Below are 17,928 nucleotides of genomic sequence, written 5' to 3' on the forward strand. Positions count from 1 at the left end.
CCTGCCAAAAGACCACCTAAAAGAGAGGAAAACAAAACAAATTAATGAATAACTGTCTTACAGGTTTTACAAAAATATCAATGGCTTTAAAATACGTGGAAGTCCACACAAGCTAATCTGCCAAACAATATATCCTAATTATTTTTTATTTCTTTGCTTGTTGTCTATCCGTTCCTAAAGTCCTTGCCATGCAAAATAGCTTAAATGTCTCCTCCCTATGCAACGTGCTAATGGGCATGTTGTATCGTCTCATGAGCGCTCGTGTAACTCATCGTTACAACAAAAATTTGGAAGAGAGAAAACGAACCAAGTGAAAAGTGTCGTGTGTCAAGTGCTGAAAAAATACAAACATAGCCTATTACCCCCGTCCAGATTGTAACAGTAACTGGGGCGTGTATTGGAGCGTGTGTTTACCTTGAGGCAGCTGCTGGCTAAACGGGGAGTGGCGATCTGCGCTCGAGGAGTGGCCCCGGTTATTCAGGCGTTTCACTTATTCATAACGTGCAGGGGCTCTGCCAGAGACGGAACGGGGCGCTCCGGCACTTAAAAACTACAAACCGTGACACCGTTGTGTGTTGAAGACTTTTTATTATTGCTGTTTCTTAAGAGAATAAAAAAAAACAATACACAATAATAAACAGTAAATATTTTTTTAAAGCGAATGTAATCGCCATCACGAGGAAAAGGGGGATGCCATTACTCGAGTATCACGCCGAACAACAAACTTGAAAAAGAAAACGAACCAACTAAAAACAGGGAAGGTAGGCTACGGAGGTCTGAAAAGTGCTTGAGGGTGGTGACTGACCGTTCTAACCTGAACGGGCTGATAGCCTACATTCTACTATATATTTTGTCTTTCTGTTTTGTCGGCTTCTGTTTCGCGGAGCTTGGAGGGGTTGTGGAAAGACGCTCTGCGCCGGTCGCGTGGCTTCTTTGTGTACAGCAGCTGCTCCCAAATGCATGGGCAAACATTGCGGCTTGGCTCGGATATAACAGTCTTGAAAGAAGAGCCTGATCACTACCATACCTGCGTCTGAGTTTCTAACAAACTGCAAACAAGTATCGCGTCAGCAAGAGGATTATCAAAACTAGACATTTACCTACCCCCCCTTCCCCAATCTCTCCCTCCGAACCGTCCCGACAAAAGCTTGCGATCTCTCCCTACAAACTCGCTATACGTGGATTGTAAAAGGGAGAGAACAGAGTGAACCTCAAACGCATTTAAATTCGAGCTCAGTCCATCAGAACGCTGCCTTAGATTCCGAAGGATCATGGATGTAAGATTTTATCCGTCTGCCGGTGGGACTTCTATTCCCGGAGAGCCATCGAACCTGGATTTTTCCCACTGCCTGGGTTACTACAACTACAACAAGGTGAAGTGTTACATTATGTTATCGTTGTTTTTCACAGTTGTCCCGGTCTTCTTTATAATCTCACACCAATTTGACTTTTTTGTTGAATAATCAAAACATTTAAATGACCTCTGTCGTGTTAGTCTGAATGATTATTTCGAAGTTTCGAGGTACTAGGTTTTGTTTATATCTTAGAAGTGTCATTATTTGACAGCTCAGATAAGAATGACCAGCTTTATGCTGTACCTGCATTAAGAGATGCATATTTATGCTGAATTAGGCTACTGCACTTCTCTCCCTTTTTTGTAGAAACCACGAAAGCCCTCCTGTAAGTCTACCATGTGTTTTAAAAGTTAATTTAACAAAAGTCTTGACCACACAAGAATGTGTGTTGCACGTATACTACCCATGTTATGTTATTTCCAAGAACCCGTGACGCTCTATTCTCTAGTCCATTCATCTGCATTTCTTCTATTCTGCATTTCTTCTATCAGAAAATAAGACATATGGAGTTATTTTATCGGTTACCCCACACTGAGTGCCTTCAGTGCATGTAAATCAATCCCAGAGGAGAGTAAATGAGAACTAAATTAGTGATACCAACTTGTTGCTTCTGATTCACTAATATTGCCTACACGTTTAAGAAGTGATGCTAGTCAGTCATTGGTCTGATCGTATTTAACTGTATAGAATAAGTATGAAGTATAGGCAAAGCTACATAGGCCTAACTGATAGTCTACCCAATTCATTTTGTGCCTGAATTAGACAAACTGTTTATGATCTTTCAAATAGTTGACATCAACGGTTGTAGGACTGGCATGAATAAAGTGTTGTCATTTGTGTTATGTATAGATTGCAAGACAATGGCTGATTTCAATCTGGAGGAGGGGTTGGGTTTGGAGGGGTTGGGTTTGGTGGGGGGGAGACAGGGAGGGGAGGGTAATTGAGGTTTATTTTAAGCAAATGTTTTTGATCTCTCCGTTTCAGGAGCACCTCATGATTTGGGGCTTTGCTAAATAATCCTCACCACTGCCAACTGTAGTTTCAAAGATGAAGTCATTGTATTTCCCTGGCTCCTAAAGCACAACATATTTTGGAAGGCATTAATGTTCATTTGTTTGGATGACACATTTTCTCTCCCCTGTCAAAACTAGCCTATGCGAAACTCTCTCAAGCCTCATTATGTTTGCAAACAGATGCTCCAACAAAACTTAAAATTTAAAAAAAAAAAAAAACCTGTGTTCTGATTTAGTTGGCTAATGTTGTTTTTGAGGACATATTGACATTCTGGCAAACCTGGCAAAAGCCCTACGGAGGCCTGTATGTAATGAGCAAAATAATACCTTGGTTTTGTGTTGGGAAGTGAACAAGGCCCTTCAAAAACCTCTCATTGAAAGTTGTATAAAGTTGTTTTGTGTGCATGAGGAACCTAAAAGAATAATTTGTCTTAGTCTATTTTTTTTCCCCAGACACATTTGTTGGTATTCTAATCCAATTAGCCAGCATCATTCTAATAAATTATGATGGGTAATTAGGCTACCCCAGCTGGGTTTACTACTTAATATTTTGTGCCTTGTTTGTGTTGTGTAGATGACATGGTTAGCTTATGAGGCCCTGTAGGAATGTCCTCTTCCTGATAATTTTCCAGCTTCACAACAAAACTCACTAATGTTTATAAATATGTCGGTGATTTCGGACCAGAGAGCCTCATCGGGGAGGCCTAGGAATGACTGTTTCTGAGTGACGATTGGGCAGTTTTGTCCCAAAGTAAGGCTTTTACATCCTTCCCTACCTAATTTTTCAGGAGAAGTGAGCACTCTTTGGTGCATGAGACATAGTGAGAGGAGCACACTCACTAGAGTGATGGAGGGCACCGAATACAGCACTGATCTGGCCACATAGGCAGAGACGGGATGGCTTGCTGGGTTAGCATTAGCCTGAAACCTTTGGCCATGATCATAGCATTGCAATAAAAATCTAATTTGCTCAGCACATAGAAGGCGAACATCATATCTTTGTTGCTCATCAAGCAGCAATATGGTTGTCAGTTTTTCCTGGAAATGTGCTTTACTGATAAAAGAATGTTGCTCTATAACAGAAAATGTTATTGGAGACACGTGTTAGATTTGTGAATACTAATTTCTGGAACCAAAACTCTAAATGCATGTAGTACTGCTGTGCAAGCCAATCTAGGTTTTACTAGAAGCAAGCTAGTGTCCAAGCTGAAGCCACCAGCATTGCTCGTACTATTTATTTGTTTTTGTTTCTTCCATGTGCCTTCAATTATATCCTTATTTTTATTTTCTTTAGTTGAATTTAGGGTGTGCAGTCATTCTGCGGTTCTTGTTTGTTTGATCTAGGCCTAGATTATGCATCTACACATTATGTTTTTCTGTGCTGTTAACACGTGTACTACTGCAAGAACTAATTTAACCAACTTCTTTGTGCCTTTTGGTGTGACGAGAACTAAAGGGCGCAATTGAGTAGGAAGCAACATGCAATCAAGCAGCACTCCCTGCCACCCCACCATAATTCTGTGAGTTTTCACATTGTATCATTGAGTATGAAATGTGTTTTTGGGCATCCGACGGCTAAAATTTGTTTCAAGGTAGCCTATTTATATTCCTGCCACAGAACATGCAGACTTATGTCTGCAATAAAAAAATTTGAGCAGGCATATTTGTGAATTGATAGCAGGAAGAATTACAGGAGATCAGAAGTGCCCCTTGTTGTACGGGGAATAGAGGCCACAACAAAATGATGATGTCAGTACACTGCTTCATCTTGATGGTCTTGATGATACATGAGAACTTCTTCACATAAACAGTTTTTTTTTTCCCGGTGAACTGTCTTCTTGCTTCATCTTTGATAAACGCAGTGGTGTGTAGTGGTGAGCAAGACCAGCAAATCTTCTTTATTTCCTCTCTTTATTTTGGAAGGTGAAAAATACAAAAATGAACAAGAGAATTTTGCTTTTGTGAATGTTTATGTGTGCCAGAGTGTGTCATTGTGCTTGTGGAGCCTTTCTTAGATGAAGCAAAGTGCAAAGTGAAAGCACCTTTAAGATGGTTGGGTCTTCGTCTTAATATAGTTATTTTGCATGCTGCAGGCTACCTTTGTGTTTATTTGGAAGGCAGTATACATATTTATTTCTGTTTGAGCAGTACAGTTTGAGCTTTTGATTTGTAACTTGTTTTTAAGCTGCCTTTACTAATGCTGCAAATAATTATTCAGCTTGATTCATGAATAATTCCTTCTCAAAAGTTGTGCTTGTGAAATAATGAAATTTTAATGACAGTCAAGAGTAAAGGGTTCTGAAACTCTTTCAAACATCACACCGATCTTTATGTCTACCAAATTAATCCAGCCAAAGGCCACAAGCCTGATTTGTTGCCGTGGTCACGACCAATAAACTTGAGTCATTATTTTAAAACTGTATGAGGAGAAATGGCAGTTGAGAACAGAACAGAATGTTGCAGCTCCAGAGCTGAGTTCTTTGTTGGCCTACATATCACAGTGAAAACGAGCTGCTGCAATCTTGGAGAACTGTGCAAAAATCCTGATGAAAAGAGTCATAATGGCAGATTTAAAACACTCCAGACCAGCAGCCTAGCATGCCTTGTCATTCAGTGAGACCCAAGCATTAATCCTGTGTTTAATATTCTGTCATCTGGATTCTCTTCAAATGTCTGACAGATTTGTCACAGCAGGGTGTGCCTTTAATAAAAAGCTTTGATATAAGTTTGAACACAGTGCAACCAATGTAGTGGGTACTTCCAGTAACCTTGGAGAGTAATTCTCAGTTTTGTACATATACATTAAGTTTGGCATTACTTATTTTATTCAGTGTGTAGGGGATAATGACTGTGCTTGTGTGATTTTATTGTACGGTGCATGGTTACACACTTACATGCTTGTGGTATTAACTGATATTCACAGAAATCAGACAGATGGACACTTGAAATGTGTAGGTATCTGCTTTGGTCATGAAGTAGCCTGTGTCTTTCAAGACTGACTAAGGAACCAAGAGTAGTATTTTTTAGATAGTTTCCAAAAGTTATTTTATTTTTTTGTAGGCTATAAGCATAGATATAGGAAAACTTATTTTTCTATTCTGTTTCTGAATTTAATGCGTGGTTGTGCTTATTTAAGTTTCCGAAGCAGATCTTGTGTCCTTAAGAACATTTTCCTCTAACTAGTACATGCATAGTGAAACAGATCAACCTCTGATATTGTGTGTGTTTTTTTTTCTTCTTAGTCTAATGGACTGTAATGGCATTCTCACAGGTTTCACATGCTGACTTTCATTGGCTGTAGTGGCAGCAACCATTAGCAGCAGATGGGATGAAGCCCAAGTGCTTCCAGCATACTGGTGTTGGTACAGAGCTGTGAACCCAGCATCGTTTTAATAAGGCACTTCGGCAAAGTGTCCTGCTAATTAGACCAATGTCATATAGGGAGTGTTAACAACAGGTGGGTTCTTTGCAGTCTCGTGTTTGGTTCATGTTAATGAGTTACATTTCCTCCCTAACTTGTGTGTCATCATTAATTCTACTGTATCATTGACTTGCATATGGAGGGGCAGAACGGTGTAACGGGTGGCATGATGCAAGAAGGTCTGGGTTCAAATACTAACCTGGGCCTTTTCTGTGTGGAGTTTGCATGTTCTCCCCGTGTCTTTGTGGGTTTCCTCCAGTTACTCTGGTTTCCTCCCACAGTCATGTCAAGACATGCAGGAAGGCTAATCGGAGACTTTAAATTGCCCACAGGTTTGAGTGCATGAGCGAATGGTGTGTGTGCCCTGCGATAGGTTGACGGCCTGTCCAGGGTGTATTCCTTGCCTCTTGCCCAATGCATGCTGGGATAGGCTGCAGCACCCCCCTGTGACCCTGCCCCGGATAAGCAGGTGTAGATAATGGATGGATGGATGTAGAACAGTGTCACAAGGCAAAAGTGGAATACCACTGTCCAAGTCTTTGTAGTGCTTTTTCAAATGTAGAATGGTGGCAGTGTAGTATAATAGTTAGGGAATTAGACTTATAGGTTGGGGCTCTGCCATTGTACCTTTGAGCAAGGTATGTAACCTGAATTGCTTCAGGAAATATCCAGCTGTATAAATGGATTTTTTTATTTTTTGGTAAAAAAATTAAGCCGTTGGGCTAATATCCTGTAACACCATATACTGTGGTATATAAAACACACATTTCAGGTGTTATTTCAGTAATGTCCCAACCATTAGTTCACCATTTTTAGGGCACATGTGTCAGGAGTTCCTTTACACAGCGGCTCTTCTGAAAGCACTACAGCAGTTTACAAACATGGCATTTACGCACAGTGCAAGCAATGCTGTGGGATCAAATTACAATTGATATGCTAAAAGTTATCCCATTGGCTAGTAGGTTAGACGGGGGTAAAGAGACAAGATGGAGGCCCTAGATTGGGTTGACAGAAAATGCATTAGCTCCAGTATGGCACTACTTTGCCTTCCTACCACATTGTAATGGGAAACCCAAAGATCTGAAAATCTGTAGACTACAGTGATGGCTAAGATAAAAAACCCACCTTGAACCTTTGTGCACGCTTACAAATGCATCGTCCTGCTTGGTCTGTGCGGCAGAAAAATAATGCTTTAACACAAGTTAGTGCATCTCGTTGTGTGTTTCATTGACACCTATGGTGTCGGGATATCCCGCGTTGTGAAGAGCATTCTTGCATTTTGACCACGCCTTCCTTCTCCCTCGAGGACATACGGCATCCCATATGAGTAAAGCTTTTTTAAATAAAGTGATAAAACTTGCACATTAATAAAACTGCACACGACACTATGTTATTTTACCTTTTCATGCAGTCAGCACTCATATCCATTTGAATCATTACACTGAGCCACTGGCACCCCCCCCCCTCTTGTTATGATAGAGCGAGTTTCTATGGAAACAGTGTTCACTGCCGTTGCAATATGCAGTTTACACCAGTTGAGCAATCACATATGCTAGCAAGCTAGCAAAAAAAAGTTGTTATAGCTAGCTTGCTACATTGATAGATTTTGGTCAGGATAATGGAAGGAGCTAAAAAGAAATAAGCCTGTAGTTACAGTATATAGCTGGGAGTGGAATACGGAGCCGACCCTGGGGGGAAGTCGAGTACAAATCATTCTCGGTAGCCATGCAGGGGAAGAGAATGTGAAGTGACATATCGCCTGTGCGTCTCACCGTAAAACTGACGTGCAGAAATAAAAAAATCATATCGGTGGCTCCATTTTTATCTAAAACCTGCTGCACCGTTACTGAAAGGAAACCTCCTTTCCATATATGTGTGATAACATAGGCCGTGTAAATAGGCAGTGTTATCCATATAAATGAGCTAAATCAGTGAAAGGCAGGATTATAGGGAATGATAAGATTCTGCCGTAAGCTTTCGGTGGTGTTTACTGGAGAATAGTGGGAAAGAAGAAAGTACCAGAGATTACAGATTACAGCCAACCCCCCACCCCTCCCAGCCCACGATCGCTCAGTCTGGTGTTCACACTCCATGGTGGGAATGTACGGGTTAAGCAACTTCCCACACACACTGTGTAACTTTGTGGTGTGCACAGCTGGTGCCGTTTCATTGCAGAGCACTGCACACATTCTGAACATACTCAACCAGGACTTGGCTTTAAACACAGAGGCAATAAGAATTTAGTCACATGGTTGTGCTTAAGGAGTTTGATCAGTCCCAACTGGATCACTGTTTTTATGTTTTGGTGGTCCCGAAAGCCCAGAATATCAGACCCATTGGCCTGGTAATGTGTAGTAAACATTTAAGAGTTCACATTCTGTCATGCCTGATGTCAGTTAGAGGCCTGTTATGCACATCTTGGAGTGGGGCATGTATATTTCTAAATCTTTTTTAGTATTACAAATATAAATAAATACGTTTTAATGTCACTCTCAAGACTTGCAGACTAGATCCGCAAAAATGTGTTTTATCTATTAGTGTGCAAATGATCTTGGAAATGATTTTATTCAGATAAAACCTCCCTTGTGCTGTCTTAAAAAAAACAACAAAAAAACATGCATGACTGAACTCCCCATCATGAGCTTCAGCAACTGAAAGCTTCCATCCCTCATTTCAATCTGCATTAAAAATGGTTGCTATGGAAGCCGTGGCTGGATTCAGGAATGAGAGAGTGCTTTAGTCTCTGCAATGGGGCAAAAGGAACTGAGGAGTAAAAATAAAAAAAGAAGGAAAAAAAGTACATTTCTGAAGTCTGTGCGGTTTGTGTGATGGAGAAATGCTGGTTCTTCAGATCCATTTTATTTTGTTGTCACTGCCTGAAGTGCCAGGGTCACAAATGCTATGTTTACTTGACTGTGCTGGCAAAAGATCTGCTTTGGTATACATTCGCTCCACAAGGCTTGACCTTGCGCCATATTGCGCCTGAACAACAATGTCGACATGCAACAACACTGTGTGCACAAGGGTAAAAATAAACTTGGTCTGTGTTGGATGCAATGATTCATCCTCCAGATGACTATAATGTGATAATAATAGATGGCGATAATATGATTATCCTGTCCATCAACATGAAATAATTATTGTTTAGCTCTTTAAGTGGATGTATTTCTCATGAAGCAAAAAAAGCAATATCCAGGCATTAAGAAATATTTTAAAAAATCTTAATCTGTAGACAGTAAAAGATACACTGTTCCAAAATCACAGTCTTACACAGGCAGTTTAGTGCTGTGAAAACACTGCATGATTAACTACTGAAGTGGTAAATGTGTATGTTTAAATTCCGGTGTAACATTAAACTATCTTCTCATTTTATTGAACCTTTTGAGGGACAGACATTCTTCTGGTACAGCACTGGGAGACTTCAAATATGCAAACATCCTCAATTCCACTGCTGCTGATAAACAGGCTCTGTATTTATTTAATTATTTATTTTTTAAATGTCAGCTAGTGTGCCTCTTGAGCGTACATACAACCAAAATGCAAGTCATGGCTCCTCCAGAAAAGTACAGTGTGCTCAAAAAGTTGCAACTCCGGTAAATTTAGAACCAGCATTGCTAATGAATACCAGTGCAAAGTAATTCTGGCATTTTGAACTGTTTTGGATTATGGCTATTTATCAGGTAGTAAGCGGAAATATTACAAACCCAAATCTCTGTTCTCATGAAGCTTTGATTACAGGTTTGCTGGTGCAGTATGACTTAAAAAGTTGTGGTTTTGAGCCACATTGCCATGCTTTCATTAACACATGTATATCAGTAGTTGTTTTTTTTTTTTACACTTTGCAGTGCTTTAGGACCAACATTGAATATTTGATGTGTGTGTGGTCCCAAATATTGCTTTTTTAACAAGATCATTATTTATATTTTGGGGGGAATAGTTTGTTTTATTTGGCCTGTTGACATACACTGTTTGAACCTATGGGAAACCTGCTGAAATTGAAGGATTAGCCTAGTGCAAATAGAATGTGTACTTTTCTCTGACTTTAAGAACGAGATGCAGTCCAGATTAGCTGCAAACTGGTGCAAAGTAGCCCAGCAATCAGGAACCTTTGGAAAGCAAAGTAATGTGTATGAGCCTTAATTCATAGCTAAGTATTCTTTGTTGAGTATAATGATGCACATTTACTTAATAATTGCAAAACAAATTTGTGTTGACATTAAGTGGCCATTGTACTTACAATCCTAGGTCCTAAAGTAGCAATTACTGAATGTCTCAACAACTGTACTCAGTATAAAATAGCTTCTTAATTGCAGATTTCCTATCCCAAATCAAGAATTCTGATATTATAATTATGATTATAATTAATCATGATTATTAAACCACTTAATTATCATAATTTTAATGGTGCTTAGAATTAAACTGATTCAGTTCTCCCTGATGCAATTAATATAAAATGTTTGGAACAAAGACATATTTTTTTTCATTACTTGGCTCTGTACTCCACAATGTTTGATTTGTAATCAAATAATTCATATGCGGTTAAAGTGTAGATTGGTAACTTTTATTAAAGGTTGTTTTTATAAATTTTGGTTTCACCATGTACAAATTACTGCACGTTCATACATAGCCCCCCCATTTCAGGGCACCATAATGTTTGGGGCATATTAATGTAACGAGAATGGAAGTAGTCATGCATAGTACCTTGTCACATATCTTTCACATGCAATGACTGTTTGAATTATGTGGCCCATTGACCTCACTAGGTGCTGAGTATCTTCTCTGGTCATGATCTGCCAGGCCTGTACTGCAGCCATCTATAACTACTGCTTGTTTTGGAGGCTAGTTGCCTTAAGTTGTTTCTTCAGCTTATGAGATGCATGCTCAGTTGGATTCAGATTGGGGTGAATGACTTGGCCAGTCAAGAATTTTTCCATTTTTTGGCTTTGTAAAATTCCTTTGTTCCTTTAGCAGTATGTTTTGGATAATTGTCTTGCTGTAGGATGAAGTGCCATCCAATGAGTTTGTTGAACTTTAGCAGATAAGATGCTTCTGTACACATCAGGATAGAATCTGCTATCCAATTCCAGTGGCAGCTATACATATCCAAGTTATAATACTGCCTCCATGTTTAACAGATGAGGTGGGCGCAGTGCTTTGTATCTTGGGTAGTTGCCTCCACACTTTGCTCTTGCCATCACTCTGATACAAGTAGATCTTGGTCTTGTTTGTCCACAAGACCTTTTTCCAGAACTCTGCTGGCTTTTTTTAGCAACTGTAACCTGGCTATCCTGTTTTTGTGGCTAACTAGTAGTTTTCATTTTGCAGTGTGTAGTCTCTGCAGCTATGTTTGTGAAGTCCTCTGCGGAAACTAGTCACTGGCATATCCGCACTTGCCTCCTGAAGAGTGTTTCTGATCTGTCAGACAGGTGTTTGGGGGTTTTTCTTCATTTTGGTGAGAGTTCTTCAGTCATCAACTGCAATGGTCTTCCTTGACCCACCAGGCCCTTTGCGATTACTGGGCTCACCAGTGCTCTATTTCTTCTTAATGATGTTCCAAACAGTTGATTTTGGTAAGCCTAAGGTTAGGCCTATGTCTCTCTGACTGACTCCTTTTTTTTCTTATTTCTCAGCCTCACAATTGTTTCCTTGACTTTCATTGGCATAACTCTGATCCTCTTATTGACAAATGCCAGACAGACTCCAAAGGCAATCAAAAGCCTAGAATCAAGACAATACCTTAATACCTTAAATAAAATCTGAGAATCTACACTTTAACCACATGTGAATTGTTTGGTCCACTTACTTTTGGTCCCTTAAAATGGGGTGGGGGGGTGAAGGGGGGTGGGGGGTTATTGGACTGTGTGTTACAGAATCGGCTACTATTCTAAATGGTTACCCAACATGGATGTAAGTGCTCTCAAATTTAAGCTGACAGTCTACAATTTAACCCCATATTCATTATTTCATTTCAAATCCAATGTACTGGATTACAAAAACAGTGTCACTGTCCAAATACTTATGACTGCACTGTATATATAATGTTCACAATGCTACATAATGCTTGTGGTTCAAAATCAGTGGTATTTTACACAATATCTAGCCAGTGCGGTAACAATATTAAATGAAAAAGAACTCCCCGAAGCACTTTTTCTCAGTCATTCAGATGGAAGAGTATATCTTCAAGTATCAGACAAATGTCTTCCACAAGTCCCCCCCCCCCCCTCCTTTTTTTCTGTATGTGATAAGCTGGTCCATTCTGGCTTTGTCTCGCTGTATCTCTGACAGGATCAACTTCACTGACCTATTACTGGGAAGAAATTCCTGGTGCCCTCGGAACTGGCTTTACTCTGAATTAAGCAGTTTCCAAAGGACAAGTCAATCATCTCCGGATGGGTGACTTCATAAGTGTTTTGTCCTACACAGTGTTCAGCCTTACCGTCGAGAGAAGTGTATTTTTTGAAAGCAGTGTTGCAGTGAAGTGGCCATCACAGGTTGCACAGTCTTCATTGAAAATATTGACTTCATGTTCTGCTTCTAACTGCATGCTTCAGCTTGATGTTTGATTTGATTGAACCTGATTTATCTGTAATATTATTACACAAGGCCTGGACTTTTTGTGCTTGTTTTCACAGTTCATCATTCGGAAAGAGGATGCACTCGACTTTGTATAAACATCTTAACTACAAATTTTATTTTTCATTTTCATTAAGGAGTGATCATTGATTCATTGAATTTATTTATTTATTTATTTGGGACGGGGGGGGGGTGGGTGGTTGGGTGCTGATTCAATGTGTAATACAATGTACAGTAAATAATATGCAGCAAATTGTATGCACAATTCTATTAGGTATTCTAATGAGATGGGGAGAAAATTTTGTTTACAATTCAACTTTATCCACTGGGATTGATGTAATTGATAGTTCCACTAAAATCCTACTGGGTAGTTAACAGCAGCATTAAAGGAAAATCATTTCTATCCTGACTGTGGTAAACGTGCGACAGCAGTCTGTTTATTATTTGGAAGTCCTGCCCGAATAATGCACTGTTAAAGATTAAGGATTTTGGAGGTTACTCCAGGGTTAGACGCATACGATGTGGGAATTGTACATTATAGCCCTTCAGCTACCCTGGATTTACGTCAGTGGTATAACCACAACAGTTCAAAGTTCTGGTATGGCTTCTAAGGATGAAATTTAAACAGATTTTATGTGAGTGCAATCTGATTGTTTCCCTTCAGACTTGTTCATGTGTCATCATCGTAACTATTTTGAGCTGCAAAAAGAAATCTGGCAATTTATATTGTGTGTGAAAGGGCTTCCGTTAGCATGTCATGGCTGTTTTTGCCTACCATGGCTAACAAATCCACTTGTGCCACTGAGCAGCTTACTCACTTATTTGTGATTTGTGAACACAGTAGTTGGATCATGACCTACAGATACTGTTGTAATGTTTGCCTTTTGTTGCCACAAACTGCTTGTTCTCTCAAAACTTTCTCTCCTATCATCATGTGTTGTTTGGAACATTGAGCCACGAAGTAATTCGCTTTGTGAGGACCATATCATTTGAAGAGACAAACCGCTCTCCTCCTGTAAATCTGTCAAATCAGTTGAACACTTTTTGTCTGTTTCTTAAAACGAAATAACATGCTTTCAATCAATATCGGGCTAACAGAAACCTTTTTTTTTTTCTTCTTGCAGACCTTTGAAGGATGAAATTTGTAATGTTTTAATGGCAATCACCCGGTATTGTTTATTGCCCCCTTTCGCTTTCTATCAGAACGATGCAGGCTAGCTTGTCATTGGCTTTGTTTCTGTGCTTTGAATGGCTCCCTTTGTTTTCAGCACTGTTCCCCTGTCACGACTCGCATTTCTCTCTGAGGAGCTGAATTCGGGTTTTGACATTTTATTTTCTTATTTGGGGTGATGTTCTGAGGCAATGGACTGAAACTGATATAGCATGAGAGCTGATCATTCCGTGCCGCTGCTCCCACTAGCCTACCTTTTAACAGACTGAATTTTCCCACAATTCTTTGAGCCAAACAGATCAACTTCCTAGATTGAGAAATGGGATCAGGTTTATGTGTATTTATATAGCGAGCGAATCAAAATTATTGGAGCTTGTTTAGATGGAGGAACTGGGACCTATTACAGTGTTTATATAAGTTTTGTGAATAGGACACTGTACTCATATTTTTTGTGACATATTTACATAATACAGCAAATACAACAATCTAAAATTTGTCTCACCGTTTACAACTTATTGTAATAACCGACTCATTATCTCAAAAGTTGAACTCTATTTTACCTTTACTTTTTGGTGAGTCATGTCCACTCATGGCTATTGTGAAAGATCTCACAGTGAGTGATGTGTGTGCTGTGAGGTCATTCAGCAAAGGAGCAATGCATTATGGGATCATTCACTTTCGGAGTGGTGTACTGTAAGGTCGTCGATGATCCATGTCATTTTTTATGAAGGTTTTTGAAACTTAACCTAAATTTGCTGTAATGGATAGAAATGGCATCCATTTTCTTGGGCCCAGCAATACCCGTTTCTTTTGCTGCATCAAATCTCAGCGGTTGACCGGTGTAACACAAAAGAGTCATAATTTTCTTCAGTAATCATAGATAATGTTCCAGTACAGCGGTTTCATCCATTTGAATTGAAAGCAGCTCTAATGGTTTGCAGAAAAAAGGAAGAAGAAAAGGAAAAACATTTTTTAGTTTTTTTTCTTTTTTGTCATTTAGTCAGTTAGCATGCCATACAGCCTACTGCCAGATCTGTCCTCATCATACTTGTCTGGGCTCACACTGAGAAATGGTAGATTGCCCCAACAGTGTGAAGGCAGTCATATATCACAGAGTGGCTACCCTATTAAAGTCTCTACTAATCCAATTTGCTCTGGCATTAATGTAGCCTTTACAGTCGCTTCACCCTATAAATATACCTTAATAGTCTCAACGAAAGCTAATATAAATAGAAAAAGCACCATCATACTCTGTCATATTTTAATTGGATTTTTTTTTATCAATGTGCATTAGACTGATAAGAGTATTCTATTACGAGAAATCTTTTGTTTTCCCGTGAAAGTAATTTGTATGTTAGTTTTTCCCCTTTTGCAGTAGATAGCATATCTCACAAATCTAAATATTGTAGGGCAGGCTGTAAAATAACACTGCATTGAGTCACCCTGGCATTTTTTTGTGTTTTTTGTGCTCGGTGCGTCATCTACTGATATGAAAAAGCCTGTTTGGAGAATTTGTTCGCCTGCTGCATGTTTTTTTTTCTGTTTGGGTTCCTGAGGTATAGATTGAGTTGAAAATGTGAAGATATATATAAAGCATTGTCGCTGTATTGTGTTCATTCTCTGCTTAGTTCTCCTCTCCTCTCTCTATAAAAGACCATCTTAACTCACAAATGTCATTCAGAAGATACTTTATGGTCCCTTTTTCCGCTGAAGCATAATGCACTCTCCCAGGTCTGTGCTACCAGATCGCCATTGTGGCTCCAAGGACACCTTGTTTTAAAACCAGCCAGCTCATTTCTATGCTCTGTCTTTTATGGAGCTTGACTGTACAACCCTGGGCAATTAATCATTTGGCTAGCATGTGGGGAGAAAAAAAGACACACTAGGCAGGCCAGGCCTGGTATCAGAGTAATGCGAGCAAAGGAATGGAAAAAAATAAAATCCTTTTAGAGCAAAATCGTTTGGTTTTCGCGGGAGGCAATAACCAGATGGGTAATGTGGTTAAGCCATCCTCTGTGCCATTATACGCAAAATGATCTGGGTCTAACGTGCGCTTGGCGGAATGAGTCCTTTTGTCATCGTGGGCAGGTCTGTCCCTGTGAACCTGGAGGTCTGAGGTTGTGCTAGATGTGTTTTTGTGCTCTTTTCCCTTGTATTCATCGTATCGAATGGTGTGCTTCTCTCCTTGCATTGCGTTACCTTCATTTTCATGATGCTGAAACCGTACTGCGGATTGGATAGGTTGCTAACCGACAGTAAAAAAAATAAAAAATTATTATATATAAAAAATAAAAATAAAAAAACTGCGCATTTGATGACTCGCAGACAGCACTGTGATCATGGGGAAAAACTGAGGTAATGCTGGTGGAGTCATTCATTTCATAGCCACCAACCATATGGTTTGTGTCAATGCTGGCTCAGCTCTAATATTTATTTCATACACGTATTAAAAGGGGAGAGTGGTTGCTTTGTAGATCGGTTCCAAAAAATTGTGCAGTGATTGCTTCACTGCTGATGTGATTTTTTTTTTTTTCTTTACTGGCCCCAGAAGCATCTTAAACAGAAACCGAACCCACCCTTTCCTCTGGACATAATTGAATGTTGCATTTAGGATGTTCTAATAAAGACCCAATTAGGGTTACTCTGCAGCTGGCTTCCATCTGGCCTTTGGAAAGAGTATTAATATGGGGGGAAGACCACCAGCTAGTCACCATTGGCTTCATTTACACTGTCCTGCTTCTCCACATGGTAGACAACTGAGGTAGGATTTTCGATTGCAACCCGCAATTGTTAGCAAACCTGCAAATCATTTGTGTCAGTAAACGATGAACAACTCCTGACAAAAATCACTCCCAAAAACTCCTTTCCTAAGGGTTTTTTTCCCCCACCCCATTTTATTCCAAAGGTTGGTAGTGATTGGTGCAAGTGCTGCAAACAAGAGTGTCACTGTGTATTACAACACACTCCCACTTAGATCTGATGGCAGGGATTTCACCAGTATAAACCAGATTTGAAAATTTAATGAGATGGAGGGAGAGTGAAGGGTGAGCAAAAGGGGAAAAAAGAGGAGTGATTGGATGAGTAATCATTAGAAATCGTTCAGTTTGCACGACTCTGTAGAAATGCTTTTTGCTGCTGTCATGTCATCTTTAAAGGTTTGACATTACCTGGCGAGGAACGGTGTAGCTACTAGTTTGAGCTTCGTGTAAACACAGCTGGTTCTCTCTTCTCTCCAGTGTGTTCTTTGTCTCAATTTCCACTCCCATGCCTCATATTGAAACAGACAGCCAAATGACACAAATTAGTTTCTGTGTGCAGAATATAATGATCACTGGGTTGTCTCCCTGTGAGGATATCTTCCTCAAATCCCCCAGTCCCCCCTGCCCCCCCTTGGTCCCCCTGTCTTCTGTTGGACTGTGCACTCTTTGTGGTGTATTCCAAGCAGTGCTATGGGCCTGGCTCAAGGGCCTGTCTGATTTGGACTTTGCCCAGAGGGACAGTCATCGCTGTAATGAATGAGTTGGTGAACAGACCAGATCTTGCGCTTGGCGTGGGTGGCACAGGATGGAAGTGACAGAGGAGGGAGTGTGGAACTGTGGAAAGGGAGCTCTCAATGTGGATTTTATTTTAAATTTTTTAAGGAAATTGAGCCGTGGCCTTCTCTGTTGATACTCTTAGTCTGAATAATTTCTCAAGGTTTTCCACTTGCCTCATTATCCACAGCTTTGTTTTGATCCTGCACCTGCTCAGGTGCTGGTGGAAGTCAGTGATGATTTACAGTTCACAGTGGATTTGTTTTTCCGTTACTTCTGATTGATTATTTAGACTTCTGCTAGCCCCACATTGATAGACAGTGATTAGATACTTTTGAGTCTAAAACCCATTTATAGTAGTTAGTGATTTTTTGCATCGAGGATTAAATTAGCCACACATTTATGAAACGTATTTTTGTTCGCATTCTTACCTGAAAACCTCTAATACTATAAATAATAATAATAATAATCCAATCTGTTTAGTCCAATAACACTGCATAAGTCAGCTACGCCTTGTCTTTCTTAGTGATGCCTGTGTACAGTGCATTAACAGCACTTTGGTGCTTGTGTCTGATGTCCCATTTTTTCAGAGTTAGTTAGTTACTGTTAATTCAGCAGTTTTGCTGTGTTTGACACAGGAGAATTTTCAGCAAACGTGCAGCAAAAGCGTGGATCATAAGGAGTGTTTGATGCATCGGGTGGCAAAAGCATCTCTCTTTGAGAAAACTACATTAGTTTGTTTTTGTTTGTAGTAAAAATATTATTTTATATCTCAAGACGTGATTTAAAATGAGTTGCAAGCTGTTATTTCCTTAGTTTGCTAAACACAACTGTTTTAGGCATGGTCTGCATCAAGGCCATA

The 17,928-nt window shown here is 39.7% G+C and overlaps 1 protein-coding gene across 4 annotated transcripts in view; it reads left to right on the forward strand.

The window, feature by feature from the left end:
• The first annotated feature begins 461 nt into the window (after nt 1-461).
• LOC135241956 (TOX high mobility group box family member 3-like) overlaps nt 462-17,928 on the forward strand; it is a 51,794-nt gene continuing 34,327 nt past the window's right edge. The window contains exon 1 of one of the 4 annotated variants that reach the window (XM_064312771.1): nt 462-1,373. In XM_064312771.1, the coding sequence (XP_064168841.1) occupies nt 1,272-1,373 (102 nt within the window). In that variant the 5' untranslated portion in view covers nt 462-1,271. The remainder of the gene's footprint in view (nt 1,374-17,928) is intronic. The other 3 variants (XM_064312768.1, XM_064312770.1, XM_064312767.1) reach the window with 3 other exon arrangements.

This window comes from Anguilla rostrata, chromosome 16 (genome assembly GCF_018555375.3).
Source record: "Anguilla rostrata isolate EN2019 chromosome 16, ASM1855537v3, whole genome shotgun sequence".
NCBI classification, from domain to species: domain Eukaryota; kingdom Metazoa; phylum Chordata; class Actinopteri; order Anguilliformes; family Anguillidae; genus Anguilla; species Anguilla rostrata.